Raw genomic sequence first — 23,968 nt, 5'->3', positions numbered from 1 at the left:
AAGTGGAGACTGTGTATTTTGTGGGTGTGAGCTAGAGTGAGCCCTGTGATGTACTGACATCTTGTTCATGGCTGGTTCTTGCCTTGTACCTTGGACTACTAAGATGATTTTTAGATTCCCAGGGCCTTAAAATTAGGCAAGGCCAGAAGATTAATGGATGCATACGTACATGGATGTTGCAACAGATTTTAGCTATAACAGGATAAATGAGATGGTACAGCAGAGACTATAGCACATCTACTGCTGTCTCTGGGATTGAGTGGGTACAGAGGTCTTTTAATATGTCAGCAGCAATATTCTGTAAGGCCAAGCCATGCTTTTTGCAAATGATGTGGTCCTGTTGGCGTCATTAGGCTATGACCTTAGGCACACACTAGGGTGGTTTGCAGCCAAGTGTGAAGTAGCCGGGATGAGGACATCCTCCAAGTCTGATGTCATGATTCTTGGCCACTCTAGGTTGGGGACAGGGTGCTACCTCAAAGCAGAAGAGTATCTTGGGATTTTGTTCACGACTGAGGGACAAAGGGAACAGGAGATTGACAGGTAGATGAGAGCAATGTATGCAATTATGTGGACGTTGCACCCGGTCATTTCTGAGCCGAAAGGTGAGGCTCTCAATTTATTGCCTGATCTACATTCCTATCTTCATGATACAAGCAGCAGAAATGAGTCCTTTGCAAAGTGTCTGGGCTTAGCCTTAGAGATACGATGAGAAGCACAGACATTCAGGATGAGCTCAAAATAGAACTGTTGGTTTTCCGCATTAAAAGGAGCCAGTTGAGGTCATTTGGGCGTCTGATTAAAAATCCCCCTGAATGCCTTCCTGGGGAGGTCTCTCTGGCATTTCCAAATTGAAGGAGACCTTGGGGCAGACCCCAGACCATCTGGAGATATAATATCTCTTGGCTGGTTTGAGAATGTCTTGGTATTCCCCTGGAGGAGTTGGAGGAGGTGGCAGAGAAAAAAGTTGCTTGGGTGACATTGTTTAGACTGCTTCCCCCACAACGCTGACCTGGAAATCGGCAGAAAAGGATGGATGGATGGCCTAGCCATGCTCACTAAAGCTCTTAATTACCAGTTGAGAACACGCCTTTGCTTTTGTAAATTAGTAAGGTAAAAGTATTTGACGTGTGCGCCTGTTCTAACTCACAGTCCAAGTGTGAATAATCCAGACCTTTGGTACTGGTACTGCTAGTTCTGCCCCAGGCTCCCATACCACCATAAAATATGGATTAAAATATGGATTAAACACATATGAAAATGGGTTGATGTTTTTACTAGATCCAGGAAGTGTGCTAAAGTGCATCCGGAAAGTATTCACAGCACATCACTTTTTCCACATTTTGTTATGTTACAGGCTTATTCCAAAGATTAAATTCATTTTTTTCCTCAGAATTCTACACACAACACCCCATAATGACAATGTGAAAAAAGTTTACTTGAGGTTTTTGCAAATATATTCAAAATAAAAAAAACTGAGAAATCACATGTACATAAGTATTCACAGCCTTTGCTCAATACTTTGTCGATGCACTTTTGGCAGCAATTACAGCCTCAAGTCTTTTTGAATATGATGCCACAAGCTTGGCACACCTATCCTTGGCCAGTTTCACCCATTCTGCTTTGCAGCACCTCTAAAGCTCCATCAGGTTGGATGGGAAGCGTTGGTGCACAGCCATTATAAGATCTCTCCAGAGATGTTCAATCGGATTCAAGTCTGGGCTCTGGCTGGGCCACTCAAGGACATTCACAGAGTTGTCCTGAAGCCACTCCATTGATATCTTGGCTGTGTGCTTAGGGTCGTTGTCCTGCTGAAAGATGAACCATTGCCTCAGTCTGAGGTCAAGAGCGCTCTGGAGCAGATTTTCATCCAGGATGTCTCTGTACATTGCTGCAGTCATCTTTCTCTTTATCCTGAATAGTCCCCCAGTTCCTACCGCTGAAAAACATCCCCACAGCATGATGCTGCTACCACCATGCTTCACTGTAGGGATGGTATTGGCCTGGTGATGAGTGGTGCTTGGTTTCCTCCAAACATGATGCCTGGCATTCTCACCAAAGAGTTCAATCTTTGTCTCATCAGACCAGAGAATTTTGTTTCTCATGGTCTGAGAATCCTTCAGGTGCTTTTTGGCAAACTCCAGGCGGGCTGCTATGTGCCTTTTACTAAGGAGTGGCTTCCGTCTGGCCACTCTACCATACAGGCCTGATTGGTGGATTGCTGCAGAGATGGTTGTCCTTCTGGAAGGTTCTCCTCTCTCCGCAGAGGACCTCTGGAGCTCTGACAGAGTGGCCATAGGGTTCTTGGTCACCTCCCTGACTAAGGCCCTTCTCCCCCGATCGCTCAGTTTAGATGGCCGGCCAGCTCTAGGAAGAGTCCTGGTGGTTTCGAACTTCTTCCACTTACGGATGATGGAGGCCACTGTGCTCATTGGGACCTTCAAAGCAGCAGAAATTTTTCTGTAACCTTCCCCAGATTTGTGCCTCGAGACAATCCTTTGACTTCATGCTTGGTTTGTGCTCTGACATGAACTGTCAACTGTGGGACCTTATATAGACAGGTGTGTGCCTTTCCAAATCATGTCCAATCAACTGAATTTACCACAGGTGGACTCCAATTAAGCTGCAGAAACATCTCAGGGAAAACAGGATGCACCTGAGCTCAATTTTAAGCTTCATGGCAAAGGCTGTGAATACTTAATGTTTATATTTTTTTTTATTTTTAATTTGCAAAAACCTCAAGTAAACTTTTGTCACATTGTCATTATGGGGTATTGTGTGTAGAATTCTGAGGAAAAAAATTAATTTAATCCATTTTGGAATAAGGCTGTAACATAACAAAATGTGGAAAAAGTGATGCGCTGTGAATACTTTCCAGATGCACTGTATTTAGTAGACTATTTATAAGTGTAGTTAAAAATAATTTGTCTAATGTATGAATGTTACAAAGATCTTTATTGCAGTGAGACATCAAGTGCACATACTTTAAATAAATGAAGCGTATATATCAAATAAAGGTCTTGATCTTTAATTATTTACTAAAACCAAAGAAAATGAACATCAAATGGCTAATATGAGACTTGCTAGTAGATTCCATTTGTAACTCTATGGATTGGTCATAAAATATTTTTTTAAATAAAATTTAAAATAATAACAAGAGAAAAGAACTACAGGTGAAAATTTACTAATGGATTCCAGTTTATACATTTGTTATATAAAATATATGCCTCATATTCTATATAGAGCAGCTTAATTCACAATGTATCTTGTTAAAGACCCATGTTATCCTTTTGGCTATTTATAAACGAGAAGTAATTGTATGCTAATACACTTGGTGCAATCATGAAATGTCCTATCTATTATAATTCTTAGCCCACTGAATTGTACATTTTGAAATATAAAAAAATGATCCTATAGTTAAACCAATGTGCAGTAGCCACTAATGCTAATGTCGCATTGTGCAACTTTTTTTCAGATTTGCTAATCACAGTTTCTGATCTTTTCACTGCACCTTGTCAGATTACATAAGTGAAATCATAGCCCATGTCACACTTACCCACCGAGCTCTGGTTTCACTGGAGCATGCAGCTGACTATCCCCGACTGGCTACGATTACGTAAATGAAGGGTACAACTGGAAATTACTGGAAAAGTCGACTAATGTGATATAGGTTTAAGTTAAATTGTGCAGCACTTTAAAAGTGGCATATAACATTTTACAAAGCAATTTGTTTATTGCTATTATTATAGAACTATGTAAGCATATTCATAGGATAATTATATGTACCTGCTACACTCCACATTTTTCTACATAATCTCCATTAACTGCATGTATTTTCAAATTACTGTACTTGCAGCCTCTTCATTTTAAGGGTGTTTGCACATAATGTGAGAAGCACCTACTGCAATTGCCATGTCTTTCTGTCCGTCCATCCACATGAAAGAACTCAGCCCCAAGTGAACCAATTTTATTGAAACGCAGCACAATTTTTCCTCAAGGCAATTTAATTATTGTTGCAATACCTCAGACAATTCATGCTGCACAACATTTTGAAACTGTAAAATTTCCCATTGAAAAGCATTGGCAAATTTGTGAACTCGCCTGTCTTAACTCAGAGAATCATTCTGTGCGACTTCAATTACTGAATGGCTTGCTGTTTCAGTTTTGCTTTCCAAGCAGTTATATCAGTGTGTATACTTTCCTCCTTAATTCTTTGACAGTTGCTCAGATTTCCAGTACAAGTTAGACAAAAATTCCACAGGAGGCGCCTGCGAAAGCCATTCATAGAACGATACACACAAAAAAAAATCTGCACATTAATAATAGAGGAATGAAATTCTCTGCTCTGTAAGCCTAGTCTGAATTAACATGTCTTTGGTTTACATAACAGTGTAAATACCCTAGTGACTGCATTATCTCCATTTTACTATTGTATTGAACTGATGTTACCAACCTAAAAGGTGTTTGAACTAATTAATGGGGGTGCAGATCAACTAAGTGATATAATGATAGCATGGGTTTAGAAAGAGAACTGCAGTTTATAAACGGGTGAGACACAGAACTTAATTTAGGTGCTTTTGCTCTTTCCTGGAGTAATACTGATTTTATGCTAGTATTGTTCATTTTCTTTTTATTTACCTTTCTTTAGGTAATTTCACTTTATTGTTCAAAAAGTGGATTAGCATGTAGGTTATGAAAGTTTACTGCATTTAGGTGACTATTTGAGGTTTTTATCTTTTTTAGAACTCTTTTATTCTTAACAAAAAACTACACTTGTATACAGTCCTTCCACGACAATTGACATCAAATCAATCAAAGCCATTTTATTATTTAAATTAGAATCTTCTGTATGAAAGCAATATGAGCCACCATAAGCCTATTGGTGCTCGATTTTTAACTACAAGACATTGTAAAGTACTGTTAAAACGCAAGTATTTAACATAGTCTAATGACACATATGAATGCTGTACATTCTATTATCACTGTTATTTTTGAATACAACTCATTACTACAAGAATATTCAACAAACAAAAATGTGATCATTTAGTCCCAGAATGCACCTGAAAGTTACATCATGAATAAGTTTTCCACCTTCTTTAAATAACCTTGTCATCACCAAAGCACTAAACCTTTCTTATAACCCACAATTCATTTAATGAAACAACTAGCAGGGTCTTTATCAACAGCATTGCCAGTGAATGTTATTTTTTTTCACTGGTGAATAATTGTTACTTTCTTCAGCAGAAAAACTTCAGCAACAGCCCATTGTTTATAAACATCCATCCATTTCCCAACCCACTGAATGCAAACACAGGGTCACGGGAGTCTGCTGGAGCCAATCCCAGCCAACACAGGGCAGGAACCAATCCTGGGCAGGGTGCCAACCCACCGCAGGACACACACAAACACACCCACACACCAAGCACACTCTAGGGCCAATTTAGAATCGCCAATCCACCTAACTGGCATGTCTTTGGATTGTGAGAGGAAACTGGAGCTCCCAGAGGAAACCCACGCAGACACGGGGAGAAAACGCAAACTCCACGCAGGGAGGACCCGGGAAGTGAACCTGGGTCTCCTAACTGTGAGGCAGCAGCGCTACCACTGCACCACCGTGCCGCCCTGTTTATAAACACACAGCACCAAATACTATTTTAAAAACTAAAGACAGCTGTTCTAGGAGACTACCAATTCTGTGTTGCTGTAGTAGCAAGTGGGATATTTTAAATTAACTACAGAGTAAGTTCTGGACATTTTTTGTTAATTTTGGCTTAAGAATATTCTGGAATGCAATAGCATACAATACAATACAATACAATACAACACAATTTATTTTTATATAGCCCTAAATGTGCCTTTTGACAGCCACCCAGGCTTGACTCTCTAAGAAGAAAGGAAAAACTCCCAAAAAAAACCCTAGTAGGGAAAAAATGGAAGAAACCTTGGGAAAGGCAGTTCAAAGAGGTAGACCCCTTTCCAGGTAGACTGATTGTGCAGTGGGTGTCAAAAAGAAGGGGGTAAAGACAATACAATAAACAGAAGAAAACACAAGTAACTCTCAATACAGTGATCCCTCGCTATATTGCGCTTCGACTTTCGCAGCTTCACTCTATCACAGATTTTTAATGAAAGCATATTTAAATATATATCATGGATTTTTCGCTGGTTCGCGGATTTCTGCGGACAATGGGTCTTTTAATTTATGGTACATGCTTCCTCAGTTTGTTTGCCCAGATGATTTCATACAAGGGACGCTATTGGCGGATGGCTTAGAAGCTACCCAATCAGAGCATGTATTACATATTAAATAAAACTCCTCAATGATATGTGATGTGCTTCCCGAGTGGTGCTTGATTGTTTGCTTTTCTCTGATTCTCTCACTCTCTCTGACGTTCTCTGCTCCTGACGGAGGGGGTGTGAGCAGAGGGGTTGTTTGCCTAGAAGATACGGACGCTACTCTAAAAATGCTGAAAGACTACCTTCACATTGCTCCCTTCTGTTGCGGCTGCTTTATCGTGGTGTGCAACAGCACGTATTGATTTTTTGATTGTTTGCTTTTATCTCTCTCTCTCTCTCTGAAATTCTCTGCTCCTGACAGCGCTGCTTTAAAAAGAAGATCTGTTTGCATTCTTTTAATTGTGAGAAAGAACTGTCCTCTCTGTCTTGTCATGGAGCACAGTTTAAACTTTTGACTAAAGGGTGTTATTTCATGTCTAGAGGGCTCTAATCATGTTAACAGTGTGGGAGAGTTTATAAGGGCTTAAAATATATAAAAATAACTACACAAACATATGGTTTCTACTTCGCGGATTTTCACCTATCGCGGGGGGTTCTGGAACGCAACCCCCACGATCAAGGAGGGATTACTGTATACTCTTTCTCTCTCTCTCTCGATATATTATATATAAAATCCTAAGCCTAAAAGTGCAATGATTTTGCACAATGATTTTATGTGACCTTTTTTGTCACACTTTAAATCGGACTTATTTTAAAACATACATATATATGTTTGGTATCATTCTTTTCAGAATTTATTGAACTTTAATGTGATGTTGTTAGATTTTGAGATTCTTATTCCATTTTTAAATTATAAACTAAAAAATATCAAGAACTCGCGTCCCGCAAGACAAGACTTTGTGTCAACAGATTTAACCATGCCTGGGGCCGGAAATAAAAGACAGAGTAGATGACAAAGACAGCTGCTGTATAGGCTGTTAAATTTTCAAAGCGCAGCAGCAGATGATGATCGAGCAAAGAGGAGCAAAAAAAAAAAAAACTGTTATATATATATTCCCATTATATCACTGTTTAAGGGGGTGTTTCGGAGGAGCAACCACGTCTCTTTGGGCTGCGTTCAGCCTGCCCTCTTCACAACGCAAGCGGCAGAGACGCAAAGTGGCTGGCACGTAGCCCTGGCAAAGGGGGTTGGTTCTCAATTTCTAAGCCCTCTAGTACAATATAATAGTGCAATAGAAATATTACAAGTACAAAGCAGAATTCAGCAGTAGATAATATCACATAATCCAGTGGTTCTCAACCTGTGGGACGGACCCCCCTAGGGGGGCGCGAAGATGTGAAAAAAATAAAACAAGAATCAAAAATAAAAAAAATCTGTTGAAACCAAAACAAATTAACTTAAACTACATTTTGATACTAGAACAATAAATATAGAGTTAGATAAATGTCGATAAAAATTAAGTAGGTATAATAAAATATGCATCTACATTTCAAAAAAATGTTAGGGGGGCGCGATTAAAACTGTTATGAAAACTTGGGTCGCAAATACTTAAAGGTTGAGAAACGCTGACATATTATGATTTGGATTTGTTTCAAAATTTGTTTAGAAATTTAGTATGTATGCTATAGTTATTACGAGACTTTTTATAGGGGTTCTTTTGAAATCTTTGATGTAGTGTAATGTGAATTGGAATAAGCTATATTATTATACAATTGAATTAACTAGATGCCCTTACTGGAAATAAGTTTAATATTCTTGGCTTATGTATTTCTTTATGCAAATTGTAATCTGATAAATGTAAAGATTTCCCAACAGTTAATCTCATTGGCAACATGTGATGGTCTAGGTTGGTTTCAGCTGCCACATTGTCCTTGAACCCGAAACCATTCGTAACATGACTGGGATGAGTTGTGAAAGGAGGACACATACAATCAAAAGTATGTGTAAAGTGCAAGAGTGATTTTATTTAAACAAAACAAAGTGTTCAAAAAGTGCAGTGCATAATCATCTTAATATAAATTTTTATTTTATTATGGTGAAAGTTAAGTCATAATAAGTAATCAATAAAGAATCCATAAAAATGAGGTCTATCTATCTATCTAAAACACACAGAATCAGTCTGTAAATCCCAGTACCAGCCACTGTCTTCCTTTCTACTCAACTAATCATTAAGGTCTCCTCGGCTCAAGGAGATGTCTTCTGACAGGCACAGTTGTCCATCCCATGAGCCTGCACCCCAACAACCTCATCTGGTCAATGCTGGGGTGCCCCAAGCCTGACTACTGTCCCTCACAGCCATCCCTCAGTGTCTACCAGAGCCCCACAAGCCCGGCTCTTTCTCCTATCCACTGCCTCTGGGCTGGATACCACTTGGAGTGGTAGGTCACTCGTGCTCTTGTGCGTTCATTAGGAGTGACCTCCTCCCCACAAGTGCTGGCCACATGCTGCTATTTTGGGCCAAACCCAACCACTTGCCTCCAATTCAATCCTTTTCTTTCTTTTACTTTAACTTATGACATCTCTCATCTTTATTGATCTTCCTCAGCTCTCTTCTCAAGCTCCTTTTCTACCTCGTGGGTGCAGGTACTCCACCTAATGACTTAAAGCATGTTAATGGGGAAAAGCTGAGTACGGCTGCCAGTTCCTGGAAATATTTCCAACTCAAAGACTGCTGACAGCTAATGGCGCTGAGGACCAGCCCAATGAATGATACCGATGGCTTATTCCCCCTTGTGGTTTTGGAAATGTTGACATCCCTTCACCTTGGAGTTTTGCCATCATCGAAATCCAGGAGCTCTGGCCGAAGATTCCCATTGGAGTTTAGTTTCTGTTGGAGTCGGTTTGGGTGGTGAGGGGCTGGTTGTTGTGGGTGTGGTTTTCAGGCTGCATGTATCCGTTGAAAATAGCACAGAAAATGCAAAACTAAATTTATACCAGCACAATGCTTTCAAAAATCATTCAATATGGAGTGAAAACTGCACATCTGGTGACCCTGTAGATGACTCTATCATGTTTGCATGTAACCGGCAATAGCATTGCTTCCCCCATTGAACACATCATGGATGTACAGTGGAATTCCATATACCCACCAGCCCGAGCCAAGCCCCAGTTTTTATAATAACTTGTGCCGCTGTGGAATTCTATTTCATCAAACAACATCAGATACCATTTGTTCCGAACCTGTAAATGAGTCAGTAGAGTAGTGAACAGGACATTTATTATGCATGATTGTAACAGTTATTTACCCCAGAAGATGCAACAAAGTGAAAATGAAATTATCATTTAGGAATAACACAATATATTATGTTTCATGTTTTTTTGCTTATCTTGCTTGTGCAATGTGTGTATATGTCTCTGCCCTTTACCCACAGTCTATATTTTGTATGTCTAGAAAAAAATGATCCTATACATTAGCATTTTGGTGACTGCAGAAGAGAATTCTGAGAAACTGCAAGGTAACAATTTATGGTGCATAGGATTGTTGGTTAGAAATGTAGGAATGGAGGTGGTTGATTAATTTTATGCATCCTAAGTTAATGTTATGATTTTATAAACTGTTTGAAGGCACATGATAGTCATTCAGCACACAAGTGCTTAAAGTTAGAACTTGTTTGAGGTTACTCCATAAGATTGAAATCAATGATAAAAGCACACAGTGCTGTGGCAGTAATTTTACAGATAAAAATGAGTTACAAATTATTGTTAAACTGAGTCATTTTTTAACAACTTTAGAAGATGAAGGTTAAAGATAAAGGCTATTTTTATTTGGCTCACTTTGAAGATCTTTGTGAATATCCAGAAGGGTGGAGACAAAGGAGCAGACCAAGTGTCTCCCAGCTGTCCTAGGAAGTTTGCGGGAATCCCTCAGTGTTATCTGGAATCCCAATACTAAAGAAAAGAATGCCTGACCCTCCTTACTCAGCATGCTGTAGACAGCACTGAGTCTAGGCGAGCAGCTGGTTTTAAAAAGATAATTGGACTAGTGTCAATGTGATATTTTGTACTGGTCCTATAGGAGTAATAATCAAAACATTTTTGAGCCTGATACGCTTCAAGAAACACCAGTAAAACCAAAATTAGTTTTATTTGTAATATTCTTCCTCTGAACTCTAATACACTTGCTGTAGTTTTCAAAAAGCTTTTCTATGACACTCAGACGAAACATTTTGTCATGGTTGTCCAACCAGTCTCCTGTAGCTGATTTGATGTCTTGTGTCTCATGAATTTGGCCCTTCGCATTCTAGAATAGATGATCTGGAGAGTAGAGTGGGTCTGGCATCTCTTCAAATGTATTGCAGAGCAGATTTTTCAGTCCTTGTATTTTGAGCAGGGGAATAATCCTGAAGGAGAAAGAGGATTGGTAAACAGCTTTCCTTATTGATTCTCCCTATTAACTACCACAAATGCTAAAGCAAATCAGTGTGATATTCACTATTATGTAGGACTTTTGATTTTAATCAATTTGGACTATAACTTCAATACTTTGAAAACTATGCACATTTTCTTGCTGCCACCGGGTTGGACCTTAAATTTCATTGTTAATGTGTTCCCTTGATTTGATTGTTTTGAGTTATGGCAATGTATCTATCATTTGTCTCCAGTTATGAAACATTTAAGTTCCTCTCAGTTTCTATTCATTAGATCTAATGCTCCTTGATGCATGGAATGTGGTATTCAACATCCTGGGTATCCAACATGCAGAGAGCTGTCTCATGTTTAATTGTTTAAGAGGAATTGATTCAACTGAATCTGTGGGGTCTGCAGTCTCAAGCTCCATAACTTTTCAATTCTTTATTATACTTCACAGTGGCAACATTTTCTGTCGTTGATATCGTATGCTGCTCAAACCTTGAATCAACTACAGGAGATGTCCTGCCACTACAGAATTCTACAGTCTGTATCATGATTGGCATATGCAGGGAACTAATCATGGTAGGCATTGACTACATGAAAATGAATACCCAAGGGACATAGTGTTTTCCAATATTCTGATGCAGAAATTCTGTGATAGTATTATACTTGATCATGCAGATTTTGGCATCCGGCTTGACTTGGTTCTGAAATAAAAAGCATAAACTATAAACCACAAATACTAGAATCTTGTACTTTACATTTCAGCACATATCAGTTGATTCTTGGCCATTTGCTAAGTCAGTATCATATTTCCCTTCTAGATTAGAACTCAAAAGTCTTTGATCAACCCTCATATGCTAATGGTGAAACCTCAAAAACACCAGTATAGCATGTAGTTGGTAACATTGTTTCTAAAAGATTTGTCCATAAAAATAAACACAATATTTACCCTTTATAGTTTTTGTTTGATTTTTCTTGAATTTCTTCAAAATAATATGGAAAACCATAATTAAACTCACTAGATCACCAAAACCCCAATGAACTGTCAATTACTGTTAACTTTAAATCTTTCACATTGTACCGAATATATTTTTCCATTGTAAAAAAAAGCCATTAAGACTAAGAAATGGTATGGTAATGAGTCTTTTATGGAAACAAGCCAATATGATGCCACACCCTGACACTTGCATATCAACAGTGCGACTTGGGATGGTTTCCTGGTAGACACTCATGCTGTTATAATCACATAATAGCCAGAAAGCAATGGACAACCAAAGAAGTAAACAACTAAAATTAATAATTAGTGCAATAATAATCATGAAAAAGTAAGAGTTAGCTAAAATTGGAATACTGTGAGAGAAGTATAGATTATACCAATTACTAAATACAGAATTGGTACACATATATATGAAAAGTCATTAAAATGCACAAAACAAGATAGAACTGATTAAACATAAATGGAAACCAAGGAATATCTGTCCATTAGTTAAACTATGAACTATGGTTAGTTAACAACAAAGGAGGTTAAAACTGTAAGAAAGTCAAAAACAAAGTCACAGTCCTGGAGACCTTGGTCAAGTGCCCGACTAACCTGTCCTAGGCTTTCTATATTGGCGTATATGCTGCCCATCCAATCTGATGGGGGAATCTTTCCATCTCATGATTCCAATGCTTCTTTTCTCAAGATGACTTTTTCATACACAGGAAAGCAGCCTGGCAGTCTAGATACCAAGAAGAGAAATAGAATAGAGAATGGCTAGTAAATGGTTTAAAATGTTTGCATTATATATATTTCTGTACACATGACTAACAGAGATGCAGTATGCAGAGATAATCCGCAGTTCTAGTCAGGGTATGCTAAACTGAAGCAGTGAGTCTTCAGCTAGGATTTAAAAGCTAACAGTGAAGGAGCATCTCTTATATTAGGAGGATCATTCCACAGCTTCCGGGCCCTGTAGTTGACAGCTCAACCTCCCACTCTTATTTTGTTAATCCTTGGAATTTTAAGTAGTCCAGGCCAGGATCTTGAGAGCTCAATATGCTCTCTGGTTTGTAAGTAATAAGTTCAGATAAGTAAGAAGGGTCGTGGGCATTTAAGGCTTTATAAACGAAAAGGATGATCTAAAGGTGTGAGAAAGAGGTGACCAACTATAACAAGTGAAAAGATAACAATGTATGAGTCATCTGCTAACTTCACCCTGTTTTCAATTCTGTTTCTTCTAGAATTCTATTTGGCTAATATCTTTTCCAAGCTGACCATATCAATTATGGAACAGAAAACTAGTCTGAGAAGAGTCCACTCTTTGAGAAATGTCTCTGAGGAAAATCCAATCCCTGAAGATACAAAAGTGTCTGTGTTGCAGCTTGTGGCGCAGTGAGTATCATGAATGATATACTTCCAGAGAATAATTTTATATAGGAAAACTATACGAAACTACATAGTGTCCGTAATCTTGAGGTGTTACCCTTTGTGTCACTTGAGTCATAAACAAAAACCTGACTGTCTCCTAACTTTTATATGGGTTATTTTTTCTCTTATCTATCATATAAATGTAATTATAAATGATAATTATGATGATGTGGTTTTGTTTTACTTGGTTTTAGCTCTCATTCAAGTTTTTAAATAGCGGTTTTGAATATGGAGATTTCAAATATCCAATTAAAATTATGAGAAAAATGTATGTAAGTTTTCAATAACAAAAAATGATTTGGTTTTCCATACGTAAAATGCCATTTTGTAAGCTTGTTGCCATGATCCAGGTCCCAGTCGGTGGGGGACGTGATCAGATGAGTCATGACATATGATGTTAGTAACGTGACAGCTTAAAAAGTCATTCAGTTTCTGCCCAAGTTTGTGGCAATTTCTTAAAATACTTCATGTACACTTGCTGTTTTTGTTCTCTCTGGTTCTCAATATTTTTTGCTGCGTATTTTCACTGAGATGATTTTTTGGCTATGATCTTTGCATGATTTTTGATCACATCTCATTCTTCTGTTCCTCCACACTAAAATGATGTCTCCCCCTTTGACTCAGTATAGAAATGAGCTATTGATTATTTGAAGACAAATTCTTTATTCATTACAGATCTGTCTTATTTTACTAAGTACATACTACAGTATCCAACTAGCCTATTTAAATATGAAAACAGTTGCTTAGCAGTAGAATCTAATCTTAATGTAATACTTAGTCTTTGCTTAGTGGAAACATTGTGACAAGCTAAAATATTGTGTCAAAATATCTATTTTTCAATTAACAATGAAGCATTTGGACTTAATATTAATAAACCTTCATAGTGTTCTTTATTTCATTGTGCATCTTTACTGTCATGAAATGACTCTTCAGCTAATCCATTAAATGATAAAAAGTTAATATATTTGTATTAATTTGTCTTCCAAAGGTATCAGAGTACATTGGATTTAAGAAATGCACTTACAGAAGAAGAACGAAAAAAAGTATGTGGAGCAGGTTTACTCTTTTCACTTGCTTATGTACAGTATTCCTTTTGTTTCCAATAGAATTCATTGCCCCTGTCATATTACTTGTAGTACAAAGTTATGGCTAACATTAGTCAGAGGTGTCTGCCTTACATTACAGGATGGTGCATCTTGGAAAATTGCCATTCTTCAAATCGCTTGAATAATATTTTGGAAAGGTTCATAATGGGTGATGAGTTAAATTATATGCAGATTTTTATCATGGGGGCCTAATTCTGCTTTTTCTGAATAGTATTTATCATTGGTTTGATGTTTGGGCTAACCAGAGAGAAAATATCTTGTTCCTCTGGTTGAATAAGACTGAAAAGATTTTATTGGTTCTCAATGTTTAGCATTTGTCTAATTCAAGTAAATCAGAAACATGCAGAAAAGGCTCTACTTATTGTGTAGTCAATGTTAAGTATTTTTATGTTCAGTTTAAACAATGTTTAGATAACCTAAAATTAAATTTCTGTGTTTAGATTTTACATAGAAATGAAACCCCAGAAAATAAGATGGAAATGTTGAAAATGGTGTTCGAGAAGAAAGCTGATAAGAAGCGGTCAGGTATTGACCGAAGTATCTTCAGTCATTTTCAAAGGAGTAAGTCCATGGAACACCTTCCCATTCGAAAGGCTGATGCAGGCGTCAACATTTGTGCACTACGAGCTGTTTTTGAACCAAAGGGTTCTCCCATCAAAAGATTTCATCCCAAGTATTTTCATTTACCTGGAAAAAGTGCAGCCAAACATGAGGTGACATTTGCTACCCCATGGCACATAGCTGCATCCACTTATGAGAAACCAGAAAAGTATACATCTGGCCGTGGTGGAAAGGTGAAAGAGGTAAGTGTGACAGATGTTTCTTGTGCCAATTAGTTTGAATGTATAACAGTTTGCAATCTGTGTATATAAGTTAATGCATGCCTCAGTCAGAATTTTAAAAGGGCACATTATATCAGTAATAACTTGCGTTTTAAACTTTTACTTCTAAAGTGACAGTTATACCAAGACATTTATGCAATCATCATACCATCCATCTTCTGAATCCAGTTGACCCAATTTTATGGTTTTGGGTTGCCAAGGCCTATATTGGTAGCATCAAGTACAAGTTAGGAATCAACCCCAGACAAGGTACCAGTCCGACACTTGTATACCCACACTTACTGTACTTGTATATAGTCAATTTACATTTAAAAAATTAAATAAAACTAAGGGGCTTTGCCCCATGCTCACTTCACTCACCAACCCTTAGGCAGGAGCTACACAGTAGCCACTTCATGGATCTGCCGCTCGTGTATGGGAATGTGGATGTACAATTTAAAAAGATTGTTATTTTCATGGGAATTGTTACATATGCATAAAAGAAGTATTTTACATTACAGCAAGTAATTAACCATAGTAAAAAATAGTAAAATGTTTCATGTTTCGATAGAGGTATTCATTGCATTACTCGTTTTCTTTCTATTTGGCTTTGAAATTAACACACAAATACTTATTAAACCTACACTTTTACTGTAAAACTGCACAATTCTTTGAATGAACTTTTCATCAATATCGCATTGAATTTTGATTCCATATTTGGACTTACATTGTGACAAACCAACATATAACTGCACTGAGTGAACATCGTTTCTTTCTCTCTAATAAATAAACTGAATTTTTTGAATATTTGTCCCTGTGATTTGTTAATTATCATAGCAAAAGCTATTCTAATGGGAAATTGTAAATGTTTTAATACGAATGGCATATCAAGATCTTTTTTGTTGTCATCCACATTAGATGTACTACATTACCTTTCTTGTCGCCTGTTAAAATTTTAAATGTCAGAATTGTTTGACCAATTTTGAATACAAGAAATCTTGTCCTATTGCAAAGCCCTTTACTCAAATATGAATTACACAATAACCTTGTGATACATGCTTCTTTCAACAGTAATTCTGCAGGTGGAAGACCAGACAGTGTTAACGGTTATAGATATTCTATGGGATATTGTAAGTTGATGTTTTCATCTTCCACAACATCACCACCAACTGTTTAAGTCTATTTATACGCATTTAACCAATTTGCCATGTAACCGATCAACAATGTTCGCATTAATTCGTTTGACTTCATCGTTTCGACACAGTTCTTGTTCTCTCAGCTCTTATAAATTTTATCATTTTTGTCACTTTAAGTTCCCAATTAAAGAAGACATGTTATGTCCAAGTCTTATTGAAGAATTTCATCACGAAGGGTTATCAACAGTAAAAATGAATAAATGGGCAATCCTAGCAGCAAGAAACAATGAAGTCAAATGAATTAACGTAAAAATTGTTGATCAGTTACACGGCAAATTGGTTAAATGCATATCAATAGACTATGATGAAACAGTTGTAGGTGATCGTGCAGAAGATGAAGCATCAACTTGCAATATTCTGAAGAATATCTACTACCATTAAAACCGTTCGGTCTTCCTCCGCACGAATTACTGTTGCAAGGAGGACGTATCCAAGAAAGGTAATATAGTACATCTTCAGGGGATAACATTAGACAGCAAAGGAGATCTTGATGTGCCATTCATATTAAAATGTTAACATTTTCCCATTAGAATAGATTTGGCAAAGACAATTTACAAATCTCAGGGACAAACATTCAAAAAAGTCATTTATTTATTAGAGAGAAAGATATGAAATGATATTCACTCACGGGCAGTTATACGTTGCATTGTCACGATGTAAGTCCAAACACAGGATCACAATACAATGCAATATTGATGAAAATGTAATTAAAAAAATTTTTACAATAAAAGTGTAAGTTTAAAAAGTATTTGCAAAATCGGATTACGCAACAAATAACTCTAATGCAACATGAAACATAACTTACTTTCAAATTATTACGTTTTGCTATTTTATAATATGGTTAATTACTCACTGTAATGTAAAACAGTAAATTGTACATCCGCATCCACATACGCGAGCGGCAAAACCGCAAAGAGGCTAGTGTGTAGTGCAAGCATGGGGGTTGGCAAGCAAAGCGAGCAGGGGGCAACATCCTCTAGTTTACTATAAATTAAAACTAGGGAAAATTCAGTACCATTCAATGTATTTTTTGGAACAATTTTAACAATTATGTTAAAGATAAAGGCACAACTGTTGATTTAATTTCTTTCATTTAATAGCAACTGAAGCACAGAAAGGAAGAGAGATCGGAAAGCAGGACCTCCGTACCAGGAGTGCAAGTCCAGTTTAGTGGGGTAACTGAGCACAGCTGTAAGTATTTTAATACAAATCTATTGTCTGATGGGCCAGCACTCGGAAATAATACACTATAGCACAGGGCACTGACACCTCACAGACAATCCATAGAATTTCAGGCTGAGACACATTCTATGTGGAATTTTATTTTTATTTCTTCACTTAGGTTGACTACCTGTGATGCAGTTTCCTGCTATTGTCATTAGTATGTCTCTTAGATGGATTGCAGACTCCAGATTGATCTCAGTATGTGTATATTTGATAGACTGGGGATTTGTTGGTGCTTTGTGTCACAGACATTGAGGGTTCTTTGCAACGAATTAAATTGTGATTTATTGTAGAATAAAAAATGCAAGTGCCAGATAAACATTATTATAGTACCAGTAACGGAGTACTGCGCGATAACATGCAGTGAATACACTTGACTTGAGCATTCATAGTTTTCATACTCTTTCTCTGTACGTTTAGCATTTGTTTGCTCAAAGGTTGATGTGCTTGCTGCTTCCTGAGCAGCTCTTCTTTTCTCCACCCTAGCGGCCTGATTCATCTCTTCTTTCGTCAACTTCTTTTCACGTTAACTCTGATTAAGCCAGTGTTTGTGTTGCAATTATTTAGTAAGTTTTTCCTTAATTTTTCACTTAAGCTGGCACTTAAGTCTTCAATCTGCCTCAAGAATTATTTGAGATATGAAGAGGTAGAGGAAGAGAAGGTGAAGGTAGTAGGGATGAAAATGGAGCCTGTATGGATGTGCCGCATGGCCGCCCTGCTGGCCACTGCCGAGAGTTGATTCTACAATAAAATAAAATAAAAATAAAAAAGAATAACCTTGAAGGTTAATCTTCACCCCGAAAGTGAATAGTAGATGTCATGTAGTATATGTGTACCAAATTTCAGGTGAATAGTTCAAAAAGTTTGCGAGCTACAGGTGATTTAAAATCCTGGACAGACAAATGGACACCCTCGGTAGCATATTATATAAGAAGATTCTACTTGTTCTTCTTTTGGCTGTTCGCATTAGGTGTCGCCAGAGTGGATCATCTTTTTCCATATCTTCCTGTCCTCTGCATCTTGCTCCATTACACCCATCACCTTCATGTCCTCTCTCACCACATCCATAAATCTATTACACCTTGCTCTTTTTCTCTTACCTGGCAGCTCCATCCTTAACATTCTTCTCCCAGTTTACCCAGCTCTCCTCTGCACATGTCCAAACCAACACAATCTGAGCTGACCCTCTAATGTACTCTTTTCTAATCTTTTCCATCCTCGTCACACCCAATGCAAATCGTAACATCTTTAACTCTGCCACCTCCAGCTCTGTCTCCTGCTTTCTGGTCAGTGCCACTGTCTCCAAACCATATAACAAAGCTGGTCTTGCTACCGTTTTTATAGGCATTCCCTTTCACTCTTGCTGGCACCCGCATGTGACAAAACACACCTTGACACTCTTTTCCACCTCTCTTCCACACTTCCCATTACTCTGTTCTGTTGATCTCAAGTATTTAAACTCATCCACTTTCACCAGCTGTACTTCCTGCATCCTCACCATTCCACTGACCTCCCTCTCATTTACAAACACACATATTCTGTCTTGTTCCTACTGACCTTCTCCATGGTCTCTTTGACCTGCTCCCTACTCTTGCTACAGATCACAATGTAATCCACAAACATCAGTCCATGGGGACTCCTGTCTACTCTTGTCTGTCAACCTGTCCATCATCATTGCAAATAAGAAAGGGTTAAGAGCTAATGCCTGAAGTCATCCCACCTTTGCCTGTCTGTCACTCCTACCACTGACTTCACCACTGTTACATATCCTCTTATATATCCTGTATCATTCTTACATACATATTGTCCACATATTGATGTGCTAAAATTTTCCACTGATTGCCCTTCCTGACGTAACCCTCCCCGTTTATCCAGGCTTTGGACTGACATGAAGAAACACCCTGGTTTGTGCATCCCTGGTGGCTTGGTGGTTATTATAATATTCTTCTATTAGAAGAATACTATAATACTATACTGTTATTATGGTATTCTTCGAATAAGTAATATTTCACTGAACATTTTGTGATTACGCTTCACATCTTGCTGTGGGTCCAGTGCCCTCAGTTTGCATCCCATGCATAATCTTTGTCTGTGTAGTATTAGCACATTCTTAAAATGTCTGCAGAAGCCTTTTTCAGGGTACTCCAGGTTTCCACCAAAAGAAATTGAATCCACCAAGTAACATTTAATCTGTTAGAATAAATGGCTACTCAAAATGTGCCCCATTTATCATTATCATTGCATTAGTAGGCCCTGTGATGGACTGCAGAGCCTTGTTGGTTTCTACCTTGCATCTCAAGCTGCTGAAGATAAGCTACAATCTCTTGCAACTCTAAATTGGATTAATTAGTTTGGAAAATAACATTACTAAAAGTGTGCTATTAAGATAATTAACATTATTAATTTCAGTGTGTTTTGGATTGATTCAGAAGTATAGATATATAGCAAGATGGGCACTTTTCATATAAAATAATACTTTTATTTGTCATCGCTGTCTCATTTAATTCATTCTTATATACTCTACATATAAAATAATACCAGAAATATATTGCGACATGTGAGTCCCTGTCTTGCACCCTAAAATCTGAGGCTAAGTCTCAGTACTTTAGCAAAACCAGCTTTTATTCATCTTGAAACAGGAACAGCACGGTTATTTATTGTAGTGGGATCTGCCACACTCCTATACACAGACACAGCAGTCAGGCAGGGTTGTGGCCAAGTAATACTGTTCCCTGCATTTATAATGTTCCTTGCATCACCAATCGACGACAGGCACTTATAGCGTGAATGCAGTTGGCACAGATTCGTTTTCACTGCGAGCCGCTACAGCACTGGGAGCCTGCGGTTGCCCCGGCAACTAAAAGGCTGTCATCCACAGACACGGCGATTGCACTTTAGGACGCTATTCAGTGTGTCGTCCCGTTGGTGGGGGAGTCCCAAAAGAGTTCAGAAAACCCTAGCAACAACAAATTATTTTTTCACTGAGTGCAGGTGCAGAGCACTGTGAACAATTTTTAATCAAAATACAAAAATAGATTATACTAATTTCTAAATAAAGGCTCAATACACATATCCATTCAGGTTCGTTAAAACACACAGAGAACAAGGTAGAAAATGAATAAGCCAAAAGGAAACCAACAACATCTGTCCATTAATTGATTGATGAACTATGGTCAGTCGACAAAGACAGGATTTTAAAATTGTAAAAGAGAATGTCAAAAACAAAGTCACAGTCCTGGACACTTCAGCCAACTGGCTGCCTATTCCCTCTTGAGTTCTCTATAGTGAAGTCTATACTGGCTGTCCAATCTGATGACAGAATCCATCTGATGATTCCAACACTCCTTTATCAGAGGTGATTTTCCATACACAAGAGAGCACTAACTGCCACATCCAGATACCGCAAAGAGAAACAGAATAGAGGAGGGTTAGTAATGGTTTAAAAATATAATTATATTTCTATACAAATAACTAACAAACAGAAATGCAGTATACACAGATAATCAACAGCTCTATGTCAGGTTATGCTAGCTTAAAGTAGTAAGTCTTTGTCCTGGATTTAAAAGCTGAGACAGAAGGGGCATCTCTTTTATATTAGAGTAAATTAGATTAGATAAACTTTATTAATTCCATGGAGAAATTCAAATGCATACAATAGCATAAAACATAAAAAACAAAATAGCAGATTCACAGGACAGATAATACATCCAGTCATCAATCAATCAAGCAATTGATAAAAATAAACTTAATGAGTATATTGGGTGGAAGTATTAAATTTCCTGATAGCAGCAGACAGAAAGACCCTCAGAGCTGCTTCCTTGGTGGAATGTGCCTGTGGCTAAAAGTGCTCCAAGAGAGTGCCTCCTGGAGGAGCTGATAACTTTGTTCAGGCATTGTGCTTCCTTTGTGCTCCGCGTACATCCCCAGGAGTCTGTACCATTCAAAACCACCCTTGCATACTTTGGACTAATAGAACATTTCCAGCAGCTTGCTGTATATATGAAAAGACCTGAGTCTTCTTAGCAAGTACCATCTGCTTTGGCTCTTCTTGTGCAGCACCCCTGTGTTGTCAGATCAATCCAGTTGTTGTTCATGTGAACCCCAGGGTACTTGGAATGTCCCAAGTCCACCTCCAGCTCTTTTGTTTTGCTGATGTTCAGTTGCAGGTATTTGTCCCTGCAACACAAGATGAAGTCTTCCATGACCTTCCTGTACTCTGACTCATCCCCATTATTAATGCTGCCTATGATGGAAGAGTAATCTGAAAATTTCTGTAGACACAGCTTTGGAGCCCTGTGACTAAAATCTCGACCTCCAACTGTAATTTTAATAATTCTTGGAATCTTAAGTAGGCTGGCATCTTGAGATCTCAGTTTTTTTTAATGTGATGATATGTTCAGATAAGTAAACAGGGCCCTGACTGTTTAATTCTTTAAAGGTTAAATGGAGGATTTTGAAATCAGTCCTAAGCTTAACTGGAAGCCAGTGTGTAAGGACTTAAGAACTGGACTTATGTGTTTGTATTTTCAGGTTCATTCAATAATTCAAGCAACATTTTTTTTTTGAAATTGTATTAATTTTATTGCAATCATTCCATACAAATCAATCAATTTTTACAAAAAGTAGAATTGAGAACAAGTCGACCCCACCCCTGAGAGAGAGAACAAGGCCAACGGAGTAAAATTTAAGGCTTGTAAACATAAGCTAAATTGATAAATTTGATAAGAAATAGAGATGAATGGAGAAGAAAAAGAAATACAGAAATAATTGCTTCCTATGTGCTTTAAGAGCTTATTTTAAAATATTACTGATTAGATCCTGCCATGTTTTGAAAAAAATCTGTACAGATCCTCTAACTGAGTATTTGATTTTTTCCAATTTCAAATAATATAACACATTGGTTTCCCACTGACTTAAAAGAGGAGAGTTTGGATTTTTCCAGTTCAGCAGATTAAGTCTGCGTGCCAAAAGTGTAGTGAGTGCAATCACAGTTTGTTTGTCTTTCTCCACTTTAAGCCCCTCTGGAAGAACCCCAAACACAGCTGTTAATGGGTTAGGAGGGATTGTGACACCAAGGCTGTCTGAAAGGTAATTAAAAATTTTGGTCCAGAATGATGTTAATTTGGTGCAGGCCCAAAACATGTGGCCCAGTGAGGCTGGGACTTGATTGCAGCGTTCGCAGGTTGGATCTTGCCCTGGAAACATTTTGGAGAGTTTGATGAGACAGATGTGCTCGATATATAATTTTGAGTTGAATAATTGTATGCTTTGCAGCAACATTTTGAATGAACTGAGAGCTGCATGAAGAAACAGGCAATGAACATCGCATTGCAGTAGTCAGTCCTATTAGAAATAAATGTATGAATTAATTTTTCAGTATCTTGTACATTTAGAAAATGTTTTAATCTTCTAACATTTTTAAGATTGAAAAAATACATGTTTTACATAGTTAAATGACATTTTAGCATCAGAGATTACACCTAAATTGGGTGCTGATACAGTAAAACTAATGGTGCCATGTCTTACCCCATGTTTATAAACCTTTCTTCTAGTGTATTTATTCTTGTAAATTATAATGACACTTATTAGCCCAACACTTCCAATTATGGAATACCTCTCTATTATAAAAAAAAATCCTGGAGAGAAACACAAGGGCTTCGAGACATGATCTTCACATTAAGATCACGGAAGACATTTAAAAGAAACAGCGAGACTAGAGAGATTGTCCACAGAGCGTCTTGCTGGGACCTTAAACATGAGACTTTGTGCCAACAGATTGACCCAGGACTGTCTCGTGATGATGCAGAATATGAGATTCTTGCAAGACATGCCCTACTTATAATCAATATCAAATAAGCCCAGAGGCAGCAAAACATTCAGTCGTCTAAAGTGTACCGCTGCCCCGGGAGAACAACTCACCCCAGGTTACCACACGATTAGAAAACTGCTGGAGTAAAGCAGTTCAATGTCGAAAATCTATCGGGCAACATGACCAACGCTCGTCCTTTTATTTGACCCCTCACCACAAGTCCCAGCTCAGCATTAAAATACAAGCCATATCACAAAATGAAGAGGCAAAAGAATAACACATATATATTTCTGTCTATTATTATCTTCTTGGAAGACATTTAAAAGATCCGCAAGACCAAAGAGACTTGCCACGGTGCGCCTCGTGGGGACCGTAAACATGAGACATTGTGCCAAGAGATTGACCCAGGATCGTCTCGCGATGACGTAGAACATGAGATTCTTGCAAGACACGCCCTACTTACAATCTATCAAATAGGACAACGGAGCAGCAAAACATTCAGTCTTGTGAAGGATTTGAGCACATACAGATACAGGGTTTCAGCGCATATAAAGCGTATAAGGACATATGTTATAAATGAAACATCGACGAATAAGCAAAGAAGAAATCAGAACGGAGAAAAGAGACTCAAAAGCATTGGAAAGGAAAAAGAAAAATAATCTAGGTGCAAATTCAGAAAATAAGGCAAGTAATTATCAGCCTGTAACAAGTGGAAATTAAACAAAGGACGTCCAATCGGGCTCAGAATTAAAAGACAGTAAAAGACAAAGTAGAACTTGCACATGCAAAGCAGATTATGAAAGCAGAGCAT

The 23,968-nt window shown here is 37.8% G+C and overlaps 1 protein-coding gene across 1 annotated transcript; it reads left to right on the top strand.

Annotated features, from left to right (window-relative positions):
- The first annotated feature begins 409 nt into the window (after positions 1-409).
- On the top strand, positions 410-17,471 carry LOC120529912. Its single transcript, XM_039754121.1, has 5 exons — positions 410-543; positions 13,990-14,044; positions 14,548-14,910; positions 17,225-17,315; positions 17,467-17,471. Exons 1-5 carry the CDS (start codon positions 410-412, stop codon positions 17,469-17,471), a joined length of 648 nt encoding a protein of 215 aa, XP_039610055.1.
- Positions 17,472-23,968: the final 6,497 nt, after the last annotated feature.

This window comes from Polypterus senegalus, chromosome 5 (assembly GCF_016835505.1).
Source record: "Polypterus senegalus isolate Bchr_013 chromosome 5, ASM1683550v1, whole genome shotgun sequence".
NCBI lineage: Eukaryota > Metazoa > Chordata > Cladistia > Polypteriformes > Polypteridae > Polypterus > Polypterus senegalus.
The sequence above is the reverse complement of the archived record's forward strand: the minus strand, read 5'-3'. Positions and strand labels throughout refer to the sequence as shown.

Coding starts and splice junctions, on each gene's coding strand:
- LOC120529912 (XM_039754121.1), top strand. CDS start 410: ATGAGGACATCCTCCAAGTCTGATGTCATGATTCTTGGCCACTCTAGG. Junction 544..13,989: donor AGGGAACAGGAGATTGACAG/GTAGATGAGAGC, acceptor TGTCTTCCAAAG/GTATCAGAGTACATTGGATT. Junction 14,045..14,547: donor CAGAAGAAGAACGAAAAAAA/GTATGTGGAGCA, acceptor TTCTGTGTTTAG/ATTTTACATAGAAATGAAAC.